Consider the following 25,662-nt stretch of genomic DNA (forward strand, 5'->3'; position numbering starts at 1 on the left):
AAAAACTATGCAGTTTTTTTTAAAAAAAGAAGACACTCCCCTCTGCCTCTTCCACCCTCAGCTTCAATAATAAAATGTAAGCAGGATTTTCAGCAGTCAGGCGGAGATTACCCAATCAGCTGCTTCCTTCTGTGCAACAGTTCAAAAGGTCAAACTTCCCTCCGTGTTTCTCTTGCCTTAGCTTGAATTTTTTCTCCAGTTTCTCTCCCATTTTCTTTCATGCCCTATCCAAGCTAGAAACTGTTGACCAATCAATGTTCCTTCCTGACCCCTACATTACCTGATAATAGCTCTTTATCATCTGTACTTGTCCCCCTCTCCTTACTACTTTTTCCAGAAAGTTACCCTAAACCCCTTGAAAATGACCATTATTCCCTACACCCCTATCTCCAAACTCTTTTGCAAATTCCTTGAGCGCATTGTCACCTTCCAAGTCCATTAACATTTTGATTCCTCAAATTACCCAGTCTACCTCACTCACGGTACTGAAATATGCTTTATTAAAATTTGAAAGGGCATCCAATGTGACTGTGATTATGACTCTGGTAAGCTAGACTTTCTCATCCTTCTCAACCGTTGACATTGTTGAACAGACTAAGGAACACCATCGCCTCCCTTTCATTGTCCAATTGGGGGATCTACATTTGCGTGCTTGTTTTTATTCACAAAGTCACAGTCAAGGATTCAGCTGCAGTGCCTTCACTTCCCATACCCTGTCCTTTGGATTCGTTTTCCCTTTTCCCATCTGTATATTAGTGGCGTTATCTGAAGGACATCATTGGGTTCACCATATACAAGATGGCAACCAGCTCTACCTCTTTCACACTTTCCATAGCCAATTCATCAAACATGTTACTGACTTCCAATTCTGGATGTGGAGAAAATCCCTCCAGTTAAATATCATGAAGGTAAACTAACCATCTTTAACCCCCTTCATAAACCAGCTGTCCTCCCAGCACTAACTGAGGCTGAACCAAACAGCTTATGGTCTTATGAACCCTGCTAGATCACCGACTTTAATCTCAAGAGCATTGCAAACTCTACCCTGCCTCAACTTACTGCAAACATCATCAGTGCCTTTGTTTCCTCAAGACTTATCAACTGGAATATTCCCCTGACAGATCTCCCAACTCCCACATTACATAAGCAAATTCATTCCAAAACTATGTTGGTCAGATTCTAAAAGCTTATCAAGCCCCATTCACCATAACTCCAATCTTCATTGACCTACATTGAATCACGGTACAGCATGACTCAATTTTCAAGTTACCATCCTGGGTTTCATATCCCTATATACTCTTTGTTAGCTCTGGAATCGCCTCCAGCTCTTCGCTGCTCTGATTCACTGTGCTCCTGAGATCCTGGTGAGACATTCCTGATTTTAACAGTTCCACCAAGGCACTTTCTGCTACTTTTGTCCTTGGTCATTAGAATTCCATTCATTCCTAAATGTCTTGATATTTCTACCCAGCACACTTCTTCTAATTTTGTTCCCTCTGATCAAAACAACTTGGTCATCATCCCTGATCTCCGCTTTCATTGTTTGTTGTCAAAATGAATGTCAACTGTTAATCCCAGCACGGCTCTTTCCAAGTTGCTGAATATGTTAAAAACGCAAAACAAATGTAAATAAACTTAAATGTAAATATCATGTTTTAAGTTGTTACATAATAATATGGAAGAAAACATCAACATTCTTTTACTCAACTTACCAACTACTCTCTTTATCTTGCTCACCTTTCTGACTTATTGAAGTCTTCTCTTGTACATCCAAAAATGCATTCTTCCTTTTTTCCAACCATTTTCTAGACAAGACTTAACTCATAGGTTCTTTAAACTTTAAAACAATCTTCAAGGCATTCACTGCCACATCCTTCTCGATTGCCCATTCGGATTCAGTCCCATTAACATTCCAAACCTGGTGTCATGATTGATCCAGCTTCCTAAAGTCTCTTAAACTTTGACATTTCACCAATATCAGCAATTTCTGTTTTCCTGTTCATTCATTGCTTTCTTAGTGGCAAAGCTAACGTATATTGCCCATTCCACCTTGAACTGCTGAAGTTCATGCAGTGTAAGCACATGCAAAGGGTTAATAGGGATTGAATATAATAACGAAGAAATGGTAGTTTATCTCTACGTCAGAGAGGTGCACGCTTTGGAGGGGAACTTGTGGGTGCTTATTCATGTGAAGGTAAAAACAGGGACTGCAGATGCTGGAAACCAGATTCTGGATTAGTGGTGCTGAAAAAGCACAGCAGTTCGGGCAGCATCTGAGGAGTAGTAAAATCGACGTTACGGGCAAAAGCCCCTCAGTGTTGCCTTTGGCCTTCTCGGTGGGAAAAGCTTGCGGCTTTGGAAGGGAACTTAGCAGGTTTGCAGGAGTATATTTTGAAGGTAGTACACTCAGGTGCCCAAGGCACAGATTGCAGAGAGAGTGAATGTTTAAGGTGCTGGATTGGGTGGTCTTGAGATGTCTCAATGCTGTTAGAGCTGCATCCACTAGGCAAGTGGAAAACATTCAGTCAGACCCCTTCCTTGTGCCTTGTGGATTGGGTTTGGTGAGGTCAGAAAATGAATTACCACAGAATTCCTAGTCTTCGGCTTTCTCTTGTAGTTTGCGTGTTTGTACACCTGGAACAGTTACCTTTCTAGTCAATGATAAGTGCCATGTTACCTAGAATGAATCTCTTGCTGGACATGGACATTTCCTGGCACAATATTATTTAATACTTAACAATCTAAGCCTTAACATTAATTAGATTTTGTTGCATGGGTCCAACAAACCGCAACGTTAACTGATATTCTGTGAGTAGTATCAAACACTGTGCGACCCTCAAAGATTTCTACTTCTAACCTTATAGGGAAGAGAAGACAACTCATGCAACAGCATAAGTTTGTTGAGGTGGGCTTCAGGACTTTATATCAAATAATTTTTAAAAAGGTCAGTTTTAAATATTTCGAAACTTTGTCTCTAAGAGATGATTAGCATGCATTAATACTCTGCAATCATTTTCATCATAGAAGTAGCAGGTATTTTCTAGTGCTGTTGTAATCAATACCGCCATGAAAGGTCAGGCTTATTATACAGCATCACAATCTCATGTGAGCACAATTCATTCTCAAATATATACTAGATAATAGACTGATTAATAAAGTTAACTCATAGGATTAAAGGGGTAGTGGCAGCATGAATACAAAACTGGCTAAAAGGACAGAAAGCAGAGAATAAAGAGACCTTGGAGTTCAGGTTCATAGCCACTTTAAAGTAGTCACAGGTAGACAGGATAGTGAAGGCGGTGTTTGGTATGCATTTCTTTATTGGTCAGAGTATTGAGTACAGGAGTTGGGAGGTCATGTTGCGGCTGTGCAGGACATTGGTTAGGCCACTTTTGGAATATTGCATGCAATTCTGATCTCCTTCCTATCGGAAATATGTTGTGAAACTTGAAAGGGTTCAGAAAAGATTTACAAGGATGTCACCAGAGTTGGAGGATTTGAGTTTCAGGGAAAGGCTGAATAGGTTAAGTTTGTTTTCCCTGGAATGTCGGAGGCTAAGGGGTGCCCTTATAGAGGTTTATAGAATCATGAGAGGCATGGATAGGATAAATAGACAAAGTCTTTTCCCTGGGGTGGGTGAGTCCAGAACTAGAGGGCATAGGTTTAGTGTGAGAGGGGAAAGACACAAAAGGGACCTAAGGGGCAGCTTTTTCACATGGAGGGTGATAATTGTATGGAAGGAATGGAATGAATTGCCAGAGGAAGTGGTGGAAGCTGGTACAACTGCAACATTTAAAAGGCATTTGGATTGGTATATGAATAGGAAGGGTTTGGAGGGATATCGGCCAGGTGCTGGCAGGTGGGACTAGATTAGGTTGGGCTATCTGGTCAGCATGGACAAGCTGGACCGAAGGGTCTGTTTTTGTGCTGTACATCTCTATGACTCTAATATTGATGAATAGTTGTTCTTTTTTGGACTTTGCAGAGATATACAATGTGTAACCCAGTGGCCAGTATTACAACCACACTTTTCAATACGTATTAATTATCTGGGCCTGGGTGTATGGGAAAAATGGCAAAGTTTGTATTCTCTTTCTAAACTTCATATTGAATAAGTAATGAGGAGGATAGTAACTTCAGGAAGAAAAACATGGACTGGTGAAAAAGGCAGACACATGGCAGATTACATTCACAAAAATGGTGCATGATGTGAGACATTTTGTTTCGAAAAATCTGGACTGGCATTTTGATCCGATTGATCCAATTCTAAGGACCTACAGAAACAGTGAAATTTGGGGCTGAATATACGCCCAGGTCACTGGAATAGATGAATGATAGCTTTTGTAAAAAAATCTTATTAATTATTGGCTTAATTAATAAGGGTAGACATTACAAATACAAGGATATTTTGCTTAATTTAGTTAAAACACTGGTTAAGACGGTATTCAATTCTACACATCACACTTCAGAAAGAACGTCAAAGCTTTGGAAAGACTTCAGAGGAGATTTACTCAAATGAGCTCAAGAATAACAGACACCAGTTATGTGGAGAGACAAGAGATGTTCCAGCTCAGAAAAACACTGAAACCTATTACAAAGGTTGTGATAACTGGACACTTAGAAAATAACAGGGATGGGCATCATTAGGAAGAGTTAGTATGATTTCATGCAAGGGAAATCATGATTGAAAATCTCTTGGAGTTTTTTGAGGATGTAGCTAGCATGAAGGGAGGTGGATGTAGTGTGTTTGAATTTTCATAAGGTTTCACACACCTTATGAAAACAACATTACATCATGCAAAGATTGAGAAATTGGTTAAGGAACAGAAAATAGAAAATAGTAATAAGAGATCAAAGTGCCAGGCTGCAATACCTTGGGCTTGGACCCCAGCTGTTCACAATATACATTAATACTTTAGAGGTGGGGCCCTAAATCTAATATTGCCATGTTTGGTGATAATCCCAAATTAGATGGGAATGTGAGGCATGAGAAGGAATGATGCAATGAGGATTTATACTGTCTAGATTAGTGAGCAAGAACTTGGAAGATGTAACTTAATGTGAACAAAATGTGGAGTTATTTGATCAAAGATGATCAAAGATGAAGGGCATTTCTTATAGATGTCCAAATGTACTGAATATTGATGTTCATGAATCATTGAAAACTAAACTCCAGGTGCAGCAACCAATAGGCAAGCAAATGGTAAGTTCACTTTTACTGCAAGGGAACTTTCACACAGGAGTAATGAAACCCTGCTGCAGTTGTACAGGGCTCTTGGTAAGAGCCTGGAGTATCGTGTACAGTTTTGGTCTATTTTCAAAGGAAGCAGATAATTGTCATGCCATTGTGCAACAAAGGTAGACCACACAGATTCCTGGGATTGTTGGGACTGCCCCGTAAGGAGCAATTGAGAAACTGGGTCTGAATACTCTTTTGAGTTTGGAAGAATGGGGTTTGATCTTATTGAGACATAGAAACATCTTGCAGGGACTGACCGAGAAGATGAAGAAAGGATGCTTTCTCTGACTTGGAAGTCTGCAATCAGAGGACACAATCTCAGAATAAGACGCAAGTCATTTAGAACTGAGATGAGGAGGAATTTCTTCACTCAAACGGCAACGAATCATTGGAATTCCCAGCCATTGAGGGCTTTTGAGGTTCAGTCATTGAGGGTGACTGACATCCATGTGTAAAATAGTAATTAGAACAGCTTGGAAAAATGGCATTAAGATGAAAGATCAGCCATGAACTAGCTCCGTAGAGGAGCAGACTCCAAGGTCACATGACCTACTTCAACTCCTACTTCCTTTGTTCTTCTGGTTCAGGGTGCTTTAATAGACCTGTTCAAAGTCATCATCTATTCTGACAGAGTAAAGGAGGAGATAATGGCAGAAGGATTCACAACCAGAGAACACCGACCTAAGGTGACGGATAACTGAACCAGAGTTGAGACGACAGAAAAAGTGTTTTACTCAGTGACTTATAATGATCCAGAAAGGGTGGTGGGAGCAAACTCAATAATAACAAATCAAGGAGAATTGGACAAATACCTGAAGAGAAAATATACACAGCTATGGGAGAGAGCACAGAGTAACTGGAGCACAAAAAGAAACCGGGACTGGCAGGGTAGGCCAAATGGTCTAACAGTGTCATCTCAGTCTACGATTAATTCATGGAATAGTTTGCATTCCATCTCTCCATTGCCCAGAGAACGAAATCTCTATTCAGTACATAATGAAAAAAATTAACAGTCAGCATACAAGTAAATTTATAAAAATCCATGGTGGACGGTTCTATTCATGTACGCACAAGTTAACTTGGATTGTTAAACTGTCTCAAACCTGATTCAATACTTCTCATTTTCCTCCCACTACCTTTGGTGATATCAAAGCAGAGTGAGGATAAACTTGTTAAAAAACAAAACTTCAAGGATATGAATGGTAGTTACATTTTCTGTAATTAAGGAGTAAGTGATCATTGTGTAATGTTAGCCACACATAACATTTCATAATGTGCATTCATTCTAATTAGTTGCAAGTGGATTATTAAATGTACACCCTGCATGGAAACCCATCCTCATCACCTTTTTCGGAGGGTGAAACTTGAATTCTTCTCTACAACAATTAGCTCTGACCAATTTGGAAGAAATGCTAGAGAATGGAGTGAGACATGGTAAGACTGAAGCAAGTCAGTATTGCTACAAGTGCTTAAGGTACCAGTCAGAAAAGTATGACTTCTTTTGAGTTATGGAGATGCCAGGTGCATGATGATCCTCATACTGAAGACTTCTAAGACTCTTACTCTGAGATCATGTTATGTTTCAATTATTAAAACACAGTCAGATTGGAAAACGGTTTTGGAAGCACTGATCGAGTCATTTATCTCAATATTGTGTCAAGGATCTTGCTCTTTGCGAATTAACATACTTGGATCTCATTGGTCATAAAGTTCTTTGGATCATCCAGATGTTGTGAAAGGTGCTGCAAAAACTTTGCTTCTTTCTCAGCTTGGCTTTCTTTGAGAAGAAAGGCTAGGGCTGTCATCACGCAAAGGAAATGAACAAGCTCACCTTGATTCTATGGAATCGAACCACATCTCCCACTTTGTAGATTTTAGGAAGTAAATCAGCATTCCCACTGAAAAGCACACAATTGAGTCTTGCATTAGAAGGATCCACTATTGTCACTGTGGAGCAGAAATCTGAAAAGATACGACAACATTCAGTTCAAAGAACATAAAATTCATGAAAGCATCTTTATATCATAATAGTGCTGGCTAGCTAAATGACCAGGTTGTGATGCAGAACATCACCAACAGCATGGATTAGATTCCTATTCTAATTTGGATAGGCTTGAGGATCTACTTTCTTGCTCTGTCCAGTGATAGCAGAAGACAATAACAAACTAACACTGACAAGAAATAGCTCAGTGTGAAACCAAAGCAGACAAGGAGCCAAGAACCTACCTTTAAGTCACAGCACATGTGCCAGTAATAATGTGGAACAATATAGATGAGGAATTGTTTTTTTCTGGTGGGAAGGCTAAAGAGCAACTCCTAATTATTGTATAATTAATTTAGGTCACTCAAGGGTAAACATCAGTAAACAGATCTGCCATGTAGAGTAGAAGAGATCCAGAGAGTAGTGGATGTATGGAATGCTCTGTCCCAGAAGGCTGTGGAGGCCAAGTCTCTGGATACTTTCAAGAAATAGATGGATAGAGCTCTTAACCCTTGATTCCAATAGCTTTATGGGGATAAGGCAGGAACAGGATACTGATTGAGGATGATCAGCCATGATCATAATGAATGGTGGTGCTGGTTCAAAGGGCCGAAAGGCCTACTCCTGCACCTATTGTCTGTTGTCAGGACAATCTTCCCTAAACCAGACTAACTAAAAATTTCAAAATGAGATGGAGTTGCTTCACCAGGCACCACATAATACAAGAGTGTATGTAAAGCATATAATACCTCTAATGCTGACCCAGGGGAAACATTTTAAGATTGACAGTCACTCAGCGTTGCGTTACTTGAGGGTTTTTTTAAGATTATAAATTATGATGGGTTATGAAACTGAGCTGAATGGAAGGTTTAAACGATACTAATCAGTTCAGAACTGAACTAATGCTAGGGCCTAAACAACCTCTTCATGTTCTCGTGCACCTAAGACATTCAGAATAAATTGGATTTTTCAACTCGTAATTAATGAAGTAATATGGACATTTTGCTGAATCGAAAAGGGCACATGTATCTGACAATTTGTCAAGAATGCCTCCCCACCTCAACTCTCCGTGCCTAGAAATAAGAGAAGTCAGTAGAGCATTTTCTTTTACCCAGTTCTCAGGAGAGGTCCCTTTTTAAAAAAATGTTCAAAAGACAAGTATATGTATTATAAGAGAAACTGATTTTGGAACGCATTAAAGAAGTTGGTTTTAAAGATGGATAACAAAAGAGAGCAAGTTTGGTTCACTTCATGAAATGGCCACGTCTAAGTGTGAAATATCAAGTGACTGAGGTTGTCCACGTTTTGTTCAATTCTTTACACTTTATTTCAAAAAGTGTGAGCTAATGCAAGTTACATTTTGGGATGGTCAACAAGGCAAGGGATTAACAATGTGGCCCTTGGAGGTACAAAAGATCAGAACGACCTTGGTAAGCATGTCCTTGTAGGCAGCAGGAGCAGGTATCTAACGGGATGAAGGAGGCGCATAGGATACTTGCCTTTATTAGTCAAGACATTGAAAACAACAGCAGGAAGGTCACAACAGAGTTGTGCACAACAATAGTTAGGCCACATACAGATTACTTTGTGCAGTTCTGGTTGCTACAAGATAGAAAATATGCGATTGCACTAGAAACGGTTATGAGGATCTTCACCTTGCCTGAGCCGGAACAATTCAGCTTGAGGAAGAGAAACAAGATTTGTTGGCGTTGTTTGCCTCAGTAATGACCTATCCCTCCTTCACCCTGACAGCAGTCTACTCTCCTTCACCCTCGATAGCGATCTACCCCTCCTTCACACCGACAGTGATCTACCCCTCCTTCACCCTGACACTGATTTACCCCTCCTTTACCATGACAGCGATCTACCCCTCCTTCACCCTGACAGCGATCTACCCCTCCTTCACCCTGACAGTGATCTACCCCTCCTTCACCCTGACAGCGATCTACCCCTCCTTCACCCTGACACTGATTTACCCCTCCTTTACCATGACAGCGATCTACCCCTCCTTCACCCTCGACAGCGATCTACCCCTCCTTCACCCTCGACAGCGATCTACCCCTCCTTCACCCTGACAGTGATCTACCCCTCCTTCATCCTCTACAGCGTTCTATCACTCCCTCACCCCGACAGTGATCTACCCCTCCCTCACCCAACAGTGATCGACCCCTCCCTCACCCAGTGATCTACCCCTCCTGCACCCTGACAGCGATCTGCCCCTCCTTCACCCGACAGTGATCTACCCCTCCTTCACCCTCTACAGCGATCTATCCCTCCTTCACCCAGTGTGATCTATCCCTCCTTCACCCAGAGAGTGATCTACGCCTCCTTCCCCCTTGACAGTGATCTACCCCTCCTTCTCCCTGACAGTGATCTACCCCTCCTTCACCCCGACAGTGATCTACCCCTCCTTCACCCCGACAGTGATCTACCCCTCCTTCACCCACAACAGTGATCTACCCCTCCTTCACCCACAACAGTGATCTACCCCTCCTTCACCCTCGACAGCGATCTACCCCTCCTTCATCCCCGACAGTGATCTACCCCTCCTTCACCCCGACAGTGATCTACCTCTCCTTCACCCTCGACAGTGATCTACCCCTCCTTCATCCCCGACAGCGATCTATTCCTCCTTCACCCCAGACAGTGATCTACCTCTCCTTCACCCCAGACAGTGGTCTACCCTTCCTTCACCTCAGACAGCGATCTACCCATCCTGCACCCTGACAGTGATCTACCCTTCCCTCACCCCAGGCAGTGATCTATCCCTCCTTCACCCAGACAGCGATCTACCCCTCCTTCACCCCGACAGTGATCTACCCCTCCTTCACCGACGACAGTGATCTACCCCTCCTTCACCCACGACAGCGATCTACCCCTCCTTCACCCTCAACAGTGATCTATCCCCTCCTTCACTCCGACAGTGATCTACCCCTCCTGCACCCACGACATGATCTACCCCTCCTACACCCTGACAGTGATCTACCCCTCCTTCATGCAGACAGCGATTTACCCCTCCTTCACGCAGACAGTGATCCATCCCTCCTTCATCCCCTTCAGCGATCTACCCCTCCTTCATCCCAACACTGATCTACCTCTCCTTCAGCCCGACAGTGACCTACCCCTCCTTCACCCAGTGATCTACCCCTCCTTCACCCTCAGTGATCTACGTGTCCTTCACCCTCGACGGTGATCTACTTGTCCTTCACCCTTGACAACAATGTACCACAGCCTCACCCTGACAGTTATCTATCCATCCTTCACCCCTGACAGTTATCTATCCCATGACCAAAGGCCATTAGTGACCATCATCCTCCACTCTGACTAACCCACCTGACTTTGAGTCAAAAGTCTGTCCCCATAATGGATGATTTGACCGCACCTCTGCACCACCATATAACCCATTTTAAACTGTCTTTTTTGAAAGAAAGGAGTTTACTTTATTCATTGATAAGATGAGGGAGTCACTGCCCACACCAGCACACTTATTGCCCATTCCTAATTGCTCAGAGAACAGTTATGTCAACCACATTGCTTTGGGTCTGGAGTCCCATGTAGCCCAGACCAGGTAAGGATGGCAGTTTCCTTCCCAAAACGACATTAGTGAACCTGATGGGTTTTTATAATAATTGACAGTGGATTCATGGTCCTCATGAGACTGTGAATTCCAGATTTTTATTGAATTCAAATTGTATAATCTTCCATGGTGGGATTCCATCCCTGGTTTCCCAGAACATTACCTGGGGGTGTCTGGACTAACTAGGCCGTTGCCTCTCCTAGCTTGAATCAAACATCGAAGTTTATGTGGGGGCATTTGTAAACATTGTATACTTATGGGAACAATGGGCTGGTTAGACAATTTTAAAGCATCTTAAAAGATTTTATCAATAGTTCCAAAGGTTACATATGGTCACATAGCAATCAGAAATGCATTTGTTTTACGTATCCAGTTGCCCAGGATGTGGATCCACTGTATAATACCAATGGATCATAGTCACACCATATTCATCAGTAAAATGGAGTGGGGAGTACACACAGATAGCAGTGTGTATTAGCAGGATGGAGCCTGCTTCATGGGCAGTGATTGCTTGCCAATCAGTAAGGAGGCAGTGCGGGCACATGCTAATAATGGCAAAGAGCAAGTTGAGAGTGTGCTCTTTTCTATGTGATGGGCTGTGAAGGATTGGTAGTTTTCTGCTTTTTTGGAATGGAATGAAGTGCAGAACAAGAACGAACAGGCAATGCCTGGGGGATGGTAGACAGCTGGAGCTCCATGAAGTCTGATTCTCATATTGGTAGCCTTACTGTGCATTCCCAGTTCGGGTTTTAATTCTGCTGGTATCCTTTATGTCTTCTTCTCTTCCTTCTTATACTCAGAACTTTGGTTGCTCTTTCCTAGATTATGTAATCTGGAAGGAGATTTACCCTCCACAATAGCTTACTAACTACTCATTCGATGAATCTTCCAAATAGCTTTGGCCACTCAATCAATCACCTTTGGTACAAGGTGTGGATTATCAATGGTGTGGACCTGCATCTATCAATAGTTATTCCAATAGCAAACCCATGAAACACAATAACAGTCAACGATGAAGGGCTTTTGCCCGAAACATCGATTTTCCTGCTTCTCGGATGCTGCCTGACCTGCTGGGATTTCCAGCACCACTCTAATCTAGACTCTGATCTCCAGCATCTGCAATCCTCACTTTCACCTTGTTGAACAACATTACCATCTATAAAATGTTGTGCGTTCAGAGAGATAGACGATGAAGATTGCTTATATACTCACTAAACTTTGAATATCGACATGAGAATTAGTCTCAATGCTACTTTAGCGTGAACATGAAGAAAATTCCAAAAGAAGGACATAGAATCTTCAAGAGTTAACAAGCAGCATAAGTTTGTAACTTCCATAATGTATATTTCATAAGCGCATCATGTACTTGGTCCCAAAGGACCAATGAATGCTGGTCCCAGAATAAATTAATTTCCATTTTGTGAAGAAAAGCAGCAGGAAGTCATTAGATTAACCTTTTGAATTTTAATGCCTAGGGTTTTTGTGCCTACTTCTAAATGACAGCTTAACATAATAGTGCCTATCCTCCTGTGTTAACTACTTACTACTTGACACATGTATCCACTATCTCATCAGACATTAGAACTCAGGGGATCAATTACATATGGAACACTATACATTAAACAACACCTTTATTTCTGAATTAAACATCAACACTTCTCAGCTTTGCACACATATCGTGTTGCGATGGAGCCCCATTTTAAATTGCTTCCATTATTTGCTCCATAATGTACACATTATGGTTTGAAATGGAGCATAATATTTGAGTAATCTTAATGTAAGGCCTCACCATTAGGTACTGAAATAGTGGATACAGTGTTCCAACATGGTGAGACAAACTTTCCAATGTACGTGTGCCATTTCATTAGACAACCTCAACATCCAAAATGATTAAGGTACAAAATTTGACACAGGAAGCCTATCACCACAAAAATGGCAGTGGAGATTCAAATCAAGATGATCCCACCCTTCCAAACAAAATAATGTGGCACCCTTCACAAGAGCAAGAGAAGCTCTCCTGCTGCCTCAGCTCTCTGGAAAGATGGCGTATTACCTGGAGGGTGTGGGACTTGCTCCCCCATCTATACACCTTCCAGGTGAAGCAGCGATTTACCAACACCTCACTCAATTAATGACTGCATTCGCTGCTTGCCATGTTGTGTCCTTATTGGGGAGGCAAAATGCAGACTGGGTGACCACTTTGCAGTACACCTATGTTCTGTCTGTAAACTGACCCTGAGCTTCCAGAACACCATCATGTTTCCTTGGCCAAAGTTTCTGTCCTGGGTCTGCTGCTATGTCCCAATGAAGCATAGCACAAGCTGAAAGAACTACATTTTATCTTCTGCTTGGGGAACTTTCGGCCCACTCACAGACTCCACGATCACCCATCTAGCTTGGCTTCGTCCCTAGTTTACTATCAACAATCCTTTTTGTCCACCTACCTTTTTTCCCTCTCTCTGTGGGCTCCACCTACATTTATCTACTCATTCACTCCCTCCCTCATCCCCTGCCATCAGCACAAACACTTTTTTCTCGGTACAAAAATCACACAACACCAGGTTATAGTCCAACAGGTTTAATTGGAAGCACTAGCTTTCGGAGCGACGCTCCTTCATCAGGTGGTGATGAAGGAGCGGTGCTCTGGAAGCTAGTGTGCTTCCAATTAAACTTGTTGGACTATAACCTGGTGTTGTGTGATTTTTAACTTTGTACACCCCAGTCCAACACCGGCATCTCCAAATCATGACTTTTTTCTAGTTTCTATCTGGTCTGGAGACAGGTCACTGGTCTTGAAACGTTAACCCTGCTTTCTCTCCACGAAACCTACTGCATTTCTCCAGCAATGTCTGTTTTTCGTTCATACCTTTTGGAGAGATAAAGGTACCTTTCTGGATATTGTCCTAAAGGCATCTTTGCACGAGGGCAGGTGCCCTTTGGTATTGCTTAAAGCAACTATGAATGTCTGGTCAAATATATAAACCCATTGAGACTGTGAGGAAAATCGGCAAACATAGATGTCAAGGTTTTTTGATATTTAAAACAAATCTGCAAACAAAAAAAAATCAGTGCTTGCCGATGACATAAACTTGAGGATTATCATTACAGGAGTAGTGTTGCATAGCTGATTTCACAACTCTGCATTATGACAGTGGGGTTGGTATCATTTCACAGTTTGACTGACAGCTCCAAATGATTTAAACTCTTTAAACAGGACTGTGAAATTAAATGCTTGTTTTTCTCAGGAATTACAAGTAGTTTAATATGGGGGATTTATTGATTACAGCTTTTTTTTTAAAGGGGTGAGATCTTCAAGACACTTGAAAATTTGACCTGATCTCAGCCTGGGACATGAGGGCTGCTCATTGGGAATGCTGGGTGAATTGACATAGTAAGTGCAAGACAAAACAAAAACCAAAGAAACTGTGGATGCTGGAAAGCAGAAACAAAAACCAGAAATTGCAGAAAAGGCTCAGCAGCTCTTGCAGCACTTGAGGAAACAAATCAGAGTTAAGGTTTCGGGTCCAGTGACCCTTCCTCAGGGTGGGGACATGGATCGAGGGGAGTTGGCATTAATTGGCATGCAGCCCACCAGGGGTTGGCTACAGGGGCATTAATCAGCACAGAGGCTATAAGGAGCTGCGTGGGGGGGGGTGTGAGGATGGAAGGTGGTATGAGAAGCATGTCAAGCAGGTGAGGGCTGTTTCTTGTTTAATTCTGTTTGTCATACCTTCAATGAAATGCTCAAACACCACAGCCATTTCTCACTGCCTCCCCTTCCTGACATCCACAACTTCCATTTTCGCTGCCTAACAATCCCCACCACAGCCCCAAAGTGTTGGGTCATGTTTCTGAGTCTGGGTTAACGGAGCTCCCCACTGCACTCCCAACCCAGGAGTGATGTACAAGCATCATTACTCAAAAGTATTGCTGGGGTATTGAGTTCAGTCATGGCCTATTCCTCCTAAAGATTGGCACTAATACTTTAAGGTGATCTTGTCTGCTCTTTCAAACAGCATCATGCAATCTTCGACAGCTACCAGAGAGGGCAGTGTCTCAGTTTAACAAGCATCCACAAGAATGCACCTCAGACTGAACAGCAGTCCCTTGTTAAAGCATAGGTCCGTTCAGCCTGGAATAAACACTTTAGCCTCTGAAATGGCACTCGAACATCTAATTTATAGATGAGTGTTACCATACAACCATGAAATATATTTAAAGTTAGGAAGACATAATATATCTCATGTGGCCCTTTCTCAAATGTCCATAAAGTTCTTCTTCAGTATGTGTATTTCCAGCATTCCCCTTTTTCTACCTCACACCTATAATATTCACTGGTTTTCTATGTGTCACGAGCAATATCCTGGAAATTCACCAACGATCCTTAGACAGCACTTTCCAAACCCACAACACTTCCACCTAGAAGAACAAGGACAGCAGACTCATGGGAACACAATCAGTTACAAGCTCCAGTCCAAGCCACTCACAATCCTGCCTTGCAAATGGACCAAATGCTTTGATCCTTTAGTTGGTATCTCTCTTTAAGACACCTAAAGGGAACTAAATTCACCATTTCTTGAACTTCAGAACAAACATGTTAAGTTCTCTAAACTCAGGTTCAAGGTACACTCAATGATTTCTAGATTTTCTGTCTCCCTGCAACCTTGCATAAGGCAACATTACAGATCTCAAACTCTACGTTAATCCACTGGACTACGAACATCACTATATGGGTTGTAAAATAACAGTAAAACTGCAGGCAGAGAAACAGGCTTCCATAGTCCCAACACATAGCCCAGAAAAACTCAAACAAAAACATAAAATGTCAACTCCCTACTCCTTAACACAAAATAGAAGCTAAACGTAAAGTTCCATATAGCTCCTAACACAAGGTAGTGCTACATTATATCTATGTTTTCAAATCAAAATATACTTGAGCCAAGCACATTACTATTTCAACTGTCAACTGGATGGAAAGTCGGGGAAAAAACTCCCCTAGAGTGAGAGAGTTAAATAAAATTCTTCTTCATTAACATATCCTGTGATAATTTTAAAAAATACTGTGTTTAATTAGTGACACACTATGAGGGCAATTATTCCCTTCACTATGTCTGTACTTATCTACATACTTCAGTCGTAGAATGAAATGAATTAGACTGGCATCAAGCTGCACAACATGTGGAAACCTGCCAATCATGGCCAGCTGCCAAATCATGTCAGAAGCTGCCATTAAACTCCATTCAGAGAGAGGCCAGTACCTCGATGTTGTAACTGAAGCTTAATGTGAGTGAGTTTTGAGAAGATTTGTAGCTCAGATTGAGGTTCTGGACGTAGGCTTGCTCGCTGAGCTGGAAGGTTCATTTTCAGATGTTTCATCACCATACTGGGTAACAACTTCAGTGAGCTTCCGAACACAGCTTCTTCCAAAGGCTCACTGATGATGTTACCTCGTATAATGATGAAACGTCTGAAAACAAACCTTCCAACTCAACGAGCAATCCCACATCCTGATGCTTAATGTCTTGGCAAATCCAAAAATACACAATATTAGGAGTCATTTCCTGACTCTGAGCCGACAAAACTGCTTCTTTACCACCCATGATAATTTAATCATCTGGCATGCTCCAGCTGGATTTATATGTCTAGTAAGTCGCCACCACTGTATCAACTTGCTTATTGACTGCACAATCTGTTCTGAGTTGCACTAAATGGACACAAGCTCGTCAACCTTTAGGATCGGTCATTAAAAAAAAGTTCATCATTTAGGAACTGAGCTCAATTCCAACACCGGTCACAGGAAACATCACAGAAAAGGAACAAACAAATGAAACACACACACACACCCTTGTTTAACCATGCAGGTGATAGTTGGTGTTATCAGGAGCTGACCACCAGGCTAACTCAATGAGCTGTGGATGAAACTGTACCAATCAAAAAAACAGGGAATCATATCAGGGCCTCTCGATCATCAGTAAAGTGACGGAAGGTGTGAAGTTGTTGACTTGCTCACTGACCTGGTAAGTTTATTTGCAGATGTTTCATCTCCATACTAGGTAATGTCATCAGTGCGCCTCTGGTGAAGCACTGGTGTTCTGTGCCCCTTGCAATGTGTGTCCCCCAATTTGCTGAGGTGGGTGGTATCATTTCTGGTTCTGTCTCTTAGTGGTTGGTATGTGGGGTCTAACTCTACATATTGTTAATGGAGTTCCGGGTTGAGTGCCAGGCTTCCAGGAATTCCCATGCACATCCCAGTTTGGCTTGTCCTAAGGATGAGTACATTGTCCCAGTTGAACTGGCACACATTTTTGCCTGTGTGTATGGACACAAGTGATAGTTGATCATATGTTTTGGCGGCTAGTTGGCACTCGTGTACCCAGACAGATAATTTTCTTTTGGTTTGCCCTATGTAATGTTTGTGACAGTCTTTCCATGGTATATTGTATATGACATTGGTTCTGTTAGTTGTCGGTATGGGATTCTTTATACTCGTCAGTAGCTATCGTACTGTGGTTGACGATTTGTGGGCTACCAGGGGTGAAGGTGTCATCAACAGTGCTATCATGCAGCACCTGCTCAGCAATAATCTGCTCAGTGACGCCCAGTTTGGGTTCCGCCAGGGCCTTTCAGCTCCTGACCTCATTACAGCCTTGGTTCAAACACGGACAAAAGAGTTGGATTCCAGAACCCTTGACATTAAAGCTGTATGCGACCAAGTCTAGCATCAAGAAGCACTGATAAAACTGGAATCAATAGGTATGAGGGATTAAACTCTGCACTGGTTGAAGTCATACCTGACACTTAGGAAGATGGATGTGGTTGTTGGAGGTCAGTCATTTCAGCTCTAGATCATCTTCGCAGGAGTTCCTCAGGGTACTGTCCTAGATCTAACCATCTTCAGCTACTACCTTCCAGTGTAAGGTTGAGGAGAATGAGAGGAGATCTTATTGGTGTATATTAGACACTAAAAGGGATTGATAAAGTAGATATAAAGAGGATGTTTCCTGGACTGGGCTAATCTAGAATAAGAGGTCATAGTTTTAGGATAAGGGCTAACAGATTCAAACAGAGATGAGGAGAAATTACTTCTCTCAAACGGTCATGAATCTGTGGAATTCGCTACTCTAAAGTGTGATGGATGCAGGGACATTAAGTAAGTTTAAGAATGAGCCAGACAGAATTTAACTTTTAATGGCTTGAAGGGTTATGGAGAGTGGACAGGAAAGTGGAGCTGAGGCTGAGATGAGATCAGCCCAGCCATGATGAGATTTAATGTTGGAGCAGGCTCAAGGGGCTGAACTGTTCTTGGTTCTGATGTAATGTTATGTCAGAAGTGGGGAGATTCAGCAATGACTGCACAATGTTTAGCAATGTTTCCCGAGTGTGATGGAATACTCCTCACTTGCCTGGGTAAGGGCAGCCCCAACAACATTCAAGAAGCTTGACACCATCCAGAGCAAAATAGCTCACTTGATTTAGCATCACCTGCACTATCTCCACCACTGACACTCCGGAGCAGCAGTGTGCACTGTCTACAAGGTGCACTGCAGAAATTTATCAAAGATCGGTAGACAACACCTTCCCATAAATAAAAATAAAAAGAGGCCCAATAAAGCACTTGATTGACACACTGAATTTTTACTTTGCCTGTGACTCTTCAAAATCCAACACTGAAACCTTGTCTGCTGAATAATACCAGACTCAAAACACTAATTCCGTTTCACTCTTCACAGATGCTTCAGGATCTGGATGGGTATATGAATAGAAAGGGTTTAGGGGGATATGGGCCAAGTGCTATCAAATGGGACTAGATTAGGTTCAAATATCCGGTCAGTATGGACAAGTTGGACCGAAGGGTCTGCTTCAATGCTGTACATCTCTATGCCTCTATGACCTGCTAACCTTCTCCAGCATTTCCTGTTTGCTATGGAAACCTCTGACCTTCCTGGCACTCAACAATACTGGCCGTCAATCCTGTCCTGATCTCAGCCAGCAACCTCTGGCTACATATTGCTCTGCTGCTCTCAGAATTGGGAATAAACTTCATGCCTTAAATGAGACACTGGAATTATAATCCGCAAGACCTCATTCCTGGTGCAGTGGAGACATGTCTAACACATCATCACTCACTTGTTAGAAACCAGAGCAGAGTTAAAATTGGACTGGAATGTCAACATAGTGATACTTTTAATTCAGTGTCAGAAGGTTGTGGAATCAAGCTCCCATCCAATATTTGAAATCATGATGTCGAACATGAAGCTCAGTCAAGATGCATCTACACTCTGAATCAACAGATGAAAATGAACAACTGCTTAAGTATAGAATAAATCTCCAATAATGTTATCTTGCATTATACACTAAGTGTGTTACAAGTGTTCCTGATATCAATGATTGTGAAATGCACACAACGACAAAGATTTTGGAAATCCATGGCAATTATATTTGAAATATTGCTCACTTTTCAATCATCTATTCAGAGGTTTTACCACTTTGGACACTCTGTTGCAGTTTATGCTGTCTCCTTAATCAAAGCAACATTTGCCTACTGATTGACTTAGCTCAGATTCAGAGATATCTTGGGAGCTTTAAAAAAATCTCTCTCCAAAACAACTCTACTTAGAATTGTACCAAGGAGATCAATTTTCACGAAGGATTTCATACCGTGCTAAGATTTAGTTCTCTGCTTCGCTAAGAGGCTATAGAAGATTTTCAAGTTATGAGGCTTGTGCTGTGCCTACACTACTACAACAAAGTTCCTGCACCATCCCATGGAAGAATTTATCGGAAGTTAGGGAAACACAAGATGCAGTCAGGTGTTTACACCCTGAAGTGATGATTTGGAAAAATACGAAATACTCAATTGGTGGTATAAAACATGGACTATTGTTGGAAAGAAAAAAGATGCCTTTATTCTTGCTCTGATCAGGGCAATTCACAAGACTACCAACTCAAAGGGAAAGTGAGGAGAGTGCTGATTGTTGGCAAGTGGGGGGGGGGCACGTACATGGTGTGCTGATTGACAGTTAACAGCCCAGGGTTTACTTAACTTTTAAAACTGGTAGTTTGATGCTGATTACCCTGAGAAATGAACACTGAATGGCTGTCACTCATTTTGTTGAGTTGTGCACAAATTATTTTCTGTTTGCACAAAGACTGTGTGATGTTAGATGATATACCAAATGTCAGTTGCAATCTTGCATTACAGCTCAGAAGGAGCGAAGATACAGGTTCCCTCAGTTTTTGAGGTTGTTGGAGTTGAAACTGATGATAATAACCAATAGATAAATTTGCATGCAAATCACATGCTTTCTGTGGCCACGTGATTTATGCACATACAGCCAAACATATCGCAGTGTAATTGAAATAATCGCTTGTTTGTCTTTAACAATTACAGCCGTAGGAGTACTTAGTTTTTCCTGAATCTATTCATAGGATGTGGATGTTGTTTGCTTGGCCAGCATTTATTGCTCATCCTTATTGTCCAGAGGACTGTTATGTGTCAACACATTGTTGCGGGTCTGGAGTCACATATAGACTAGACCAGACCAGGTAAGGATGGCAGCTTCCTTCCTTAAGGACATCAGTGAACCAGATAGGTTTTTCTGACAATAGACAATGGATTCACTATTAGACTCTTAATTCCTGACATGAAATGAATTCAAATTCCACCATCTGACATGGCAGGATTCAAACTTGGGTTCCCAGAACATTTCCTGGGTCTCTGGTTTAACAGGCCAGTGATAATGCCACTAGGCCCTTGCCTCCCTCCTGAGTTCATCTCTGCATGAATTAAAAACAGCATGCTTCAAACTACACAGTTACATAGAGCCCTGATCTTAACAGATAGAAAAAACATTTACATGCACTATGTCTGTTCCAAATCAACCAAATGAGTGACAGCTATTTGCTGGTTTATTTCTCAGAACAACACCCTGACCACTCTGAGTCAACCTACCTGGTTCAAAATGTAAACAAAGTCTGGAAATTAACTGTCAATGAACTGGTACATTCTCCATGGCAACACCTCCACCAGAGTCCAGTTGTCGATTCGTTAATATTCTTCTTTCACATAGTACCAATTTTTTTTTGTTCCCTTGCATTGGCATTCTTGTGAATTATCCTGATTAATGGACAACTTGCCTTGACAAAATATGTATGATTTCAGCAACACTCAAAAAGAAATGCATGTTGCCCAATAAATTCCACATGCTCCTTAGATCACTAGCTCAGGATGAACTAGTTTGTTTTTAAACAAGGGAACACTGTGACGGTTGGAAATTTGAAATAAAGAGGAACTGTAGGCTTTTCTGGTTGAGCCGGTGTTTACTGGCCATCCAATTAATCTTGAGAAGATGGTAATGAGCTGCCTTCTTGAACTGCTATGGTCTATTTGATCTAAAGACATCCACAATTCAGTTATGGAGTGAGTTCCAAGGATTTTAATCCAATGATACTGAAGGAATGACAACATGTTGCCAAATCAGGATGATGAATGGCTTAGAAGGGAGCATGTATATGGTGGTGGTAGTCCCATATATTTACAGCTATTGTGTAGCTGGTAGTGGCTATGGTTTTAAAAAGTACCCTTAAAGGTGACTTAGTGAATTTCTGCTGTGCATCTTATAGATGGTACACACTGCTGGTGGAGTGAGTGATTAGCTTTGAGGATGCGTTGACAGTCAGGTGAGCTACTTTATCCTGGAAGGTTCAAGCTTTTCGCATGTTGTTGGAGCTGCACCCATCCAGACAAAAGGGGAATAGTCTGTCACATTCCTCATATCTGCCTTGTAGATGTTTAGGCAGGCTTTGGCTCTAACCTACCCTTTCAACTACAGTCTTTACATGACTGGCTCCATTTACATTCGGTCAATGTTAACTCACAGGGTGTTGATAGTGGTGGATTCAGTGATGGTAATGCCATTGAATGATAAGGGACAATCAGAATGGCTAGATTCTGTCTTTTTTGACAGTCATGGTCTGGCATTTGCTTGGTCCATGTGTTACTTGCTACCTGTCAGTCCAAACCTGGATATTCCTCAGGTCTTGCTGCATTTGAACATGGACCACTTCAGTGTCTGAGCCATCATGGATAGTACTGAACATTGTGCAATCGTCAGCAAACATCCCCACTTCCGACCTAACGATGTGGGAAATGTCAGTGATAAGGCAGCTGAAGATGCTTGGGCCAAATACACTGTCCAGAGGACCTTCTGCAGTGACAGCCCAGAGTTGAGATGCTAAAATATTAGATTAGATTACTTACAGTGTGGAAACAGGCCCTTCGGCCCAACAAGTCCACACCGACCCGCCGAAGCGCAACCCACCCATACCCCTGCATATACCCCTTACCTAACACTATGGGCAATTTAGCATGGCCAATTCACCTGACCCGCACATCTTTGGACTGTGGGAGGAAACCGGAGCACCCGGAGGAAACCCACGCAGACACGGGGAGAACGTGCAAACTCCACACAGTCTAGAGACAAAAATCAGAATTTAATTTTTCAGATAATTACCTTTCTTAAAAACTATAATTAAATTGATACATTAGCACCTCTAATACAGGAAAAGAGCCAGCTTACTTTCTGCATTTCCTCTTTTTATTCCAGACTATATGCAACCTCGATATACAGCATCCTACATTGAACAGTGTCCAACTGCAAATGCTCTTCATTAAAAAGAATGCTTACCTCAACCTCTAATATTATCTGACACTAACCCTGCCTCAGCATCTACTGAAATCCTGCTTGCTTCGGACATCTCTTGTTTACTGTATTCCAACATTCCAAGCTTCCACAGAGTTAAGCAGATTCCAAAAGCAGATTCCAAAATGTATGCTGTCAAAATCCTAATGGGTGCAAAATTCTTTAAAATTGGCACCCTGTCCAGCATTTTCTCTATTCAAAACTACACGCCCTTCAGCTAAAATCCTGCTATGCCTTCATCTGTCCCTATTAGATTAGATTACTTACAGTGTGGAAACAGGCCCTTCGGCCCAACAAGTCCACACCGAACCTCCGAAGAGCAACCCACCCAGACCCATTCACCTGCATTTACCCCTTCAGCTAACACAATGGGCAACTTAGCATGGCCAAATCACCTAACCTGCACATCTTTGGACTATGGGAGGAAACCGGAGCACCCAAAGGAAACCCACGCAGACAGAATGTGCAAACTCCACACTGACAGTTGCCCGAGGTGGGAATTGAACCCGGGTCTCTGGTGCTGTGAGGCAACAGTGCTAACCACTATTCCACCATTCTGCCCACTATCTCTGTAACCTACACCTTTATGAGAATCACTGAAATCTGTGCACTTCCTTCCCTTCACAATCAGTGACTCTGGCGCTAGACCCCTGCTGAGCCCTGGAATTCCTTTCTCCTCCTCTAATATTCTCTTCAACAGCTGCTCTTTGGTTATCTGTCCTCAAGCTAAACCTTAAATTGTGCCATTTCTTTAGGCTGAAGATGATTTGCAAAGTACCAAGGTGTTTTGCTATATTAAAAGGGAACATATAAATGTAATTTGTTGCTGTTACACTCTTTCGGCCTTGTCCAAAAATCTGGACTAATTCAGCACCAAGCTCCACTACAAACAGAAGGACAAAAACTGATACTCAGGCTGAGTGAGATTACCTGTCTAGACTCATCCTCTTCACTGATCTCAGAGCATCTTAACAAGCTGTGGACCTACTGTTTGCTACTGTTTAATGCACCAATACAAAAATAACCAAAGGCAAGTTACCTCATGAAAATAATAAGTGACCTTACAAAAACTGAATCACATGCAAAAAATTGATTACTTGGTAATTACAAACATCTGAAATGAGCAATAGAAAAACATGTAACACTGAGCTACATATAAAAAAAAATCAGTTGAAGGCCTAACACAAAGTCTTCAGTTGGTTTGTTTTGTGCTTCTAGGCATACCACTGACTGAATGAACTGCTTGAGCAGTATCTCTCTGGAAACAAATGAAGGTAATCACAAGACAGCAAATAACTTTCACATTGAATGATACTATGGAGACTAGCTTTGTATGAGGATCACTGTTGTATTTCACTGTGTTCTGCCCTAAGAAACAAACATATCATTTTTATTGATGCATTAGCACTTCTACCATTAGCCCTCAGCAATTTGCAAATCAAATAAAGATTTAATATAGCAAGCATTAATCAGCTGGTGTCATGTTCTCATTAAATAGTTAATAGTTTATATTTTTATGTGAACCAGTAAACTTCAAATCAGGTGAAAGCTATAATTTGCTCAGTTGTTGTCCAATAGCAATGTAATTATGCTCACAGGGAGTGTGTATCACCTCCCAGCATTGCACACGTTGACCACAAGCCAAAACATTGAAGGATCCAGCTCCAGACCAATTCACAGAGGATTGTTAATGGTGGAATCTAACTTAGGTGGTGAAATCTTAACCCGTTGAGCAAAGCTGCAACTCTGAGCTGAAGCCTTTCTACTCAGTCCATGCCACTACAGTCATCTCCATCAACTACTAGGTACCCCTCTCACTTTCCAGGCATATTTACAGGAGTTCAGGGCATCAGATAGAGTGCCTCATAGATCTACCAACTCTCATAACTGGGTATCGATTGAAGCTTCTACTTTAACTCACTAGAGCCAATCGTAACACAACATTCTTCCCATTCTCTGAATAAGGCTTGAGGAATAGAATGTGTCAATCCATATCTAATGGTGTTTCCAAAGGCAGGTGCAACCATAATACTAGATGCCCATGGTCTTGAAAGTATTAACCAAATACCATCAATGACTAGACTGAACAATCATCAGCTAAAGCAGGAACACAAGCAAATACAACTAAGCCACCAATGTCACAGACCAAGGCAATTCAAGCTGCCTCCACCAGGTAGACCTTATAAACATACAAAGGGATCAATCAGCAGGAACACCTGGAAGTACATAGCCAATCCGCTGGCATGCATTAAGAATATAAATATATTAAAAACAAGCAACAATCTGGTCTTAAACATCTTTTAGAGAGCTTCAACTGTCAAATAATGCACATCAGGTCTTTCCACAAATGGGCTGATAATTTATCTTTGCTTTAAGTTTTATAATAATTTTGATATAAAGTCAGTCATGTGTGGTTACACATTTTAGGTACAAAGAATGCTATGAATCACGAAGAAATTTGTTGCACTGCTCTCATTCATGAGCAACAAATCAGCTTGATCATTTAAATCTTGCCTTGCATTATTGAACTCTTTAATCAGCCTGGTGACAAGAGAAATAAAGTTAAATGATTAGTGTGAAATTACCAAACCAGGTCACATGAAAAATGTTTTTCAAAGATATGAAGCCCAGATCACGTTATTATGCAACGAGATATAAAGCAATAAGGGATTGTTTGTGATTGCTAAGCTGTATGAAATTTGAATTTTCACTGAACTCATCTCGTACAGACTTTAAGTTGTAACCATTGCGAAATATACTACTGGAGGTGGAAATAATCCATATGGCCTGAATGGTCTCAGATTTGCTCACTGATCTGGATTGTCGACCCCCAAGCAGTGATATGGGCTAGAGCTGCCTGACAATGGTGCTGCACTGGTAAGGATAGATATGTGTCACCAACTTGATCACGTCCTCCCCAGCATTTTCCAAACAGTCAAATAATGCTGGGGGAGTGGGGGGGGGGGCACGGTCAACTATTCAAAAATGGAAGACAGGACATTTCCCAAGTCAAGAAAGAGAATTCCTCCTTATCAATGAAAGTCAATGTAATACTTTGCACTTCAGAGATTGCAATTGGCATCAAGATATAAAAAAAAGCCACTATTCATCATTCTCAGTTTACAGTAATCTGATTCAAGCAGACATTTTAATCGCTGTAGAA

The 25,662-nt window shown here is 41.7% G+C and overlaps 1 protein-coding gene across 5 annotated transcripts in view; it reads right to left on the minus strand.

The window, feature by feature from the left end:
• pot1 (protection of telomeres 1 homolog) overlaps positions 1-25,662 on the minus strand; it is a 326,410-nt gene that overhangs the window by 126,705 nt on the left and 174,043 nt on the right. For all 5 annotated transcript variants that reach the window (XM_060839484.1, XM_060839486.1, XM_060839482.1 and 2 more), the window contains exon 8: positions 7,071-7,201. In XM_060839484.1, the coding sequence (XP_060695467.1) occupies positions 7,071-7,201 (131 nt within the window). The remainder of the gene's footprint in view (positions 1-7,070; positions 7,202-25,662) is intronic.

This window comes from Hemiscyllium ocellatum, chromosome 19 (assembly GCF_020745735.1).
Source record: "Hemiscyllium ocellatum isolate sHemOce1 chromosome 19, sHemOce1.pat.X.cur, whole genome shotgun sequence".
In the NCBI taxonomy this organism is placed as follows: Eukaryota; Metazoa; Chordata; class Chondrichthyes; order Orectolobiformes; family Hemiscylliidae; genus Hemiscyllium; species Hemiscyllium ocellatum.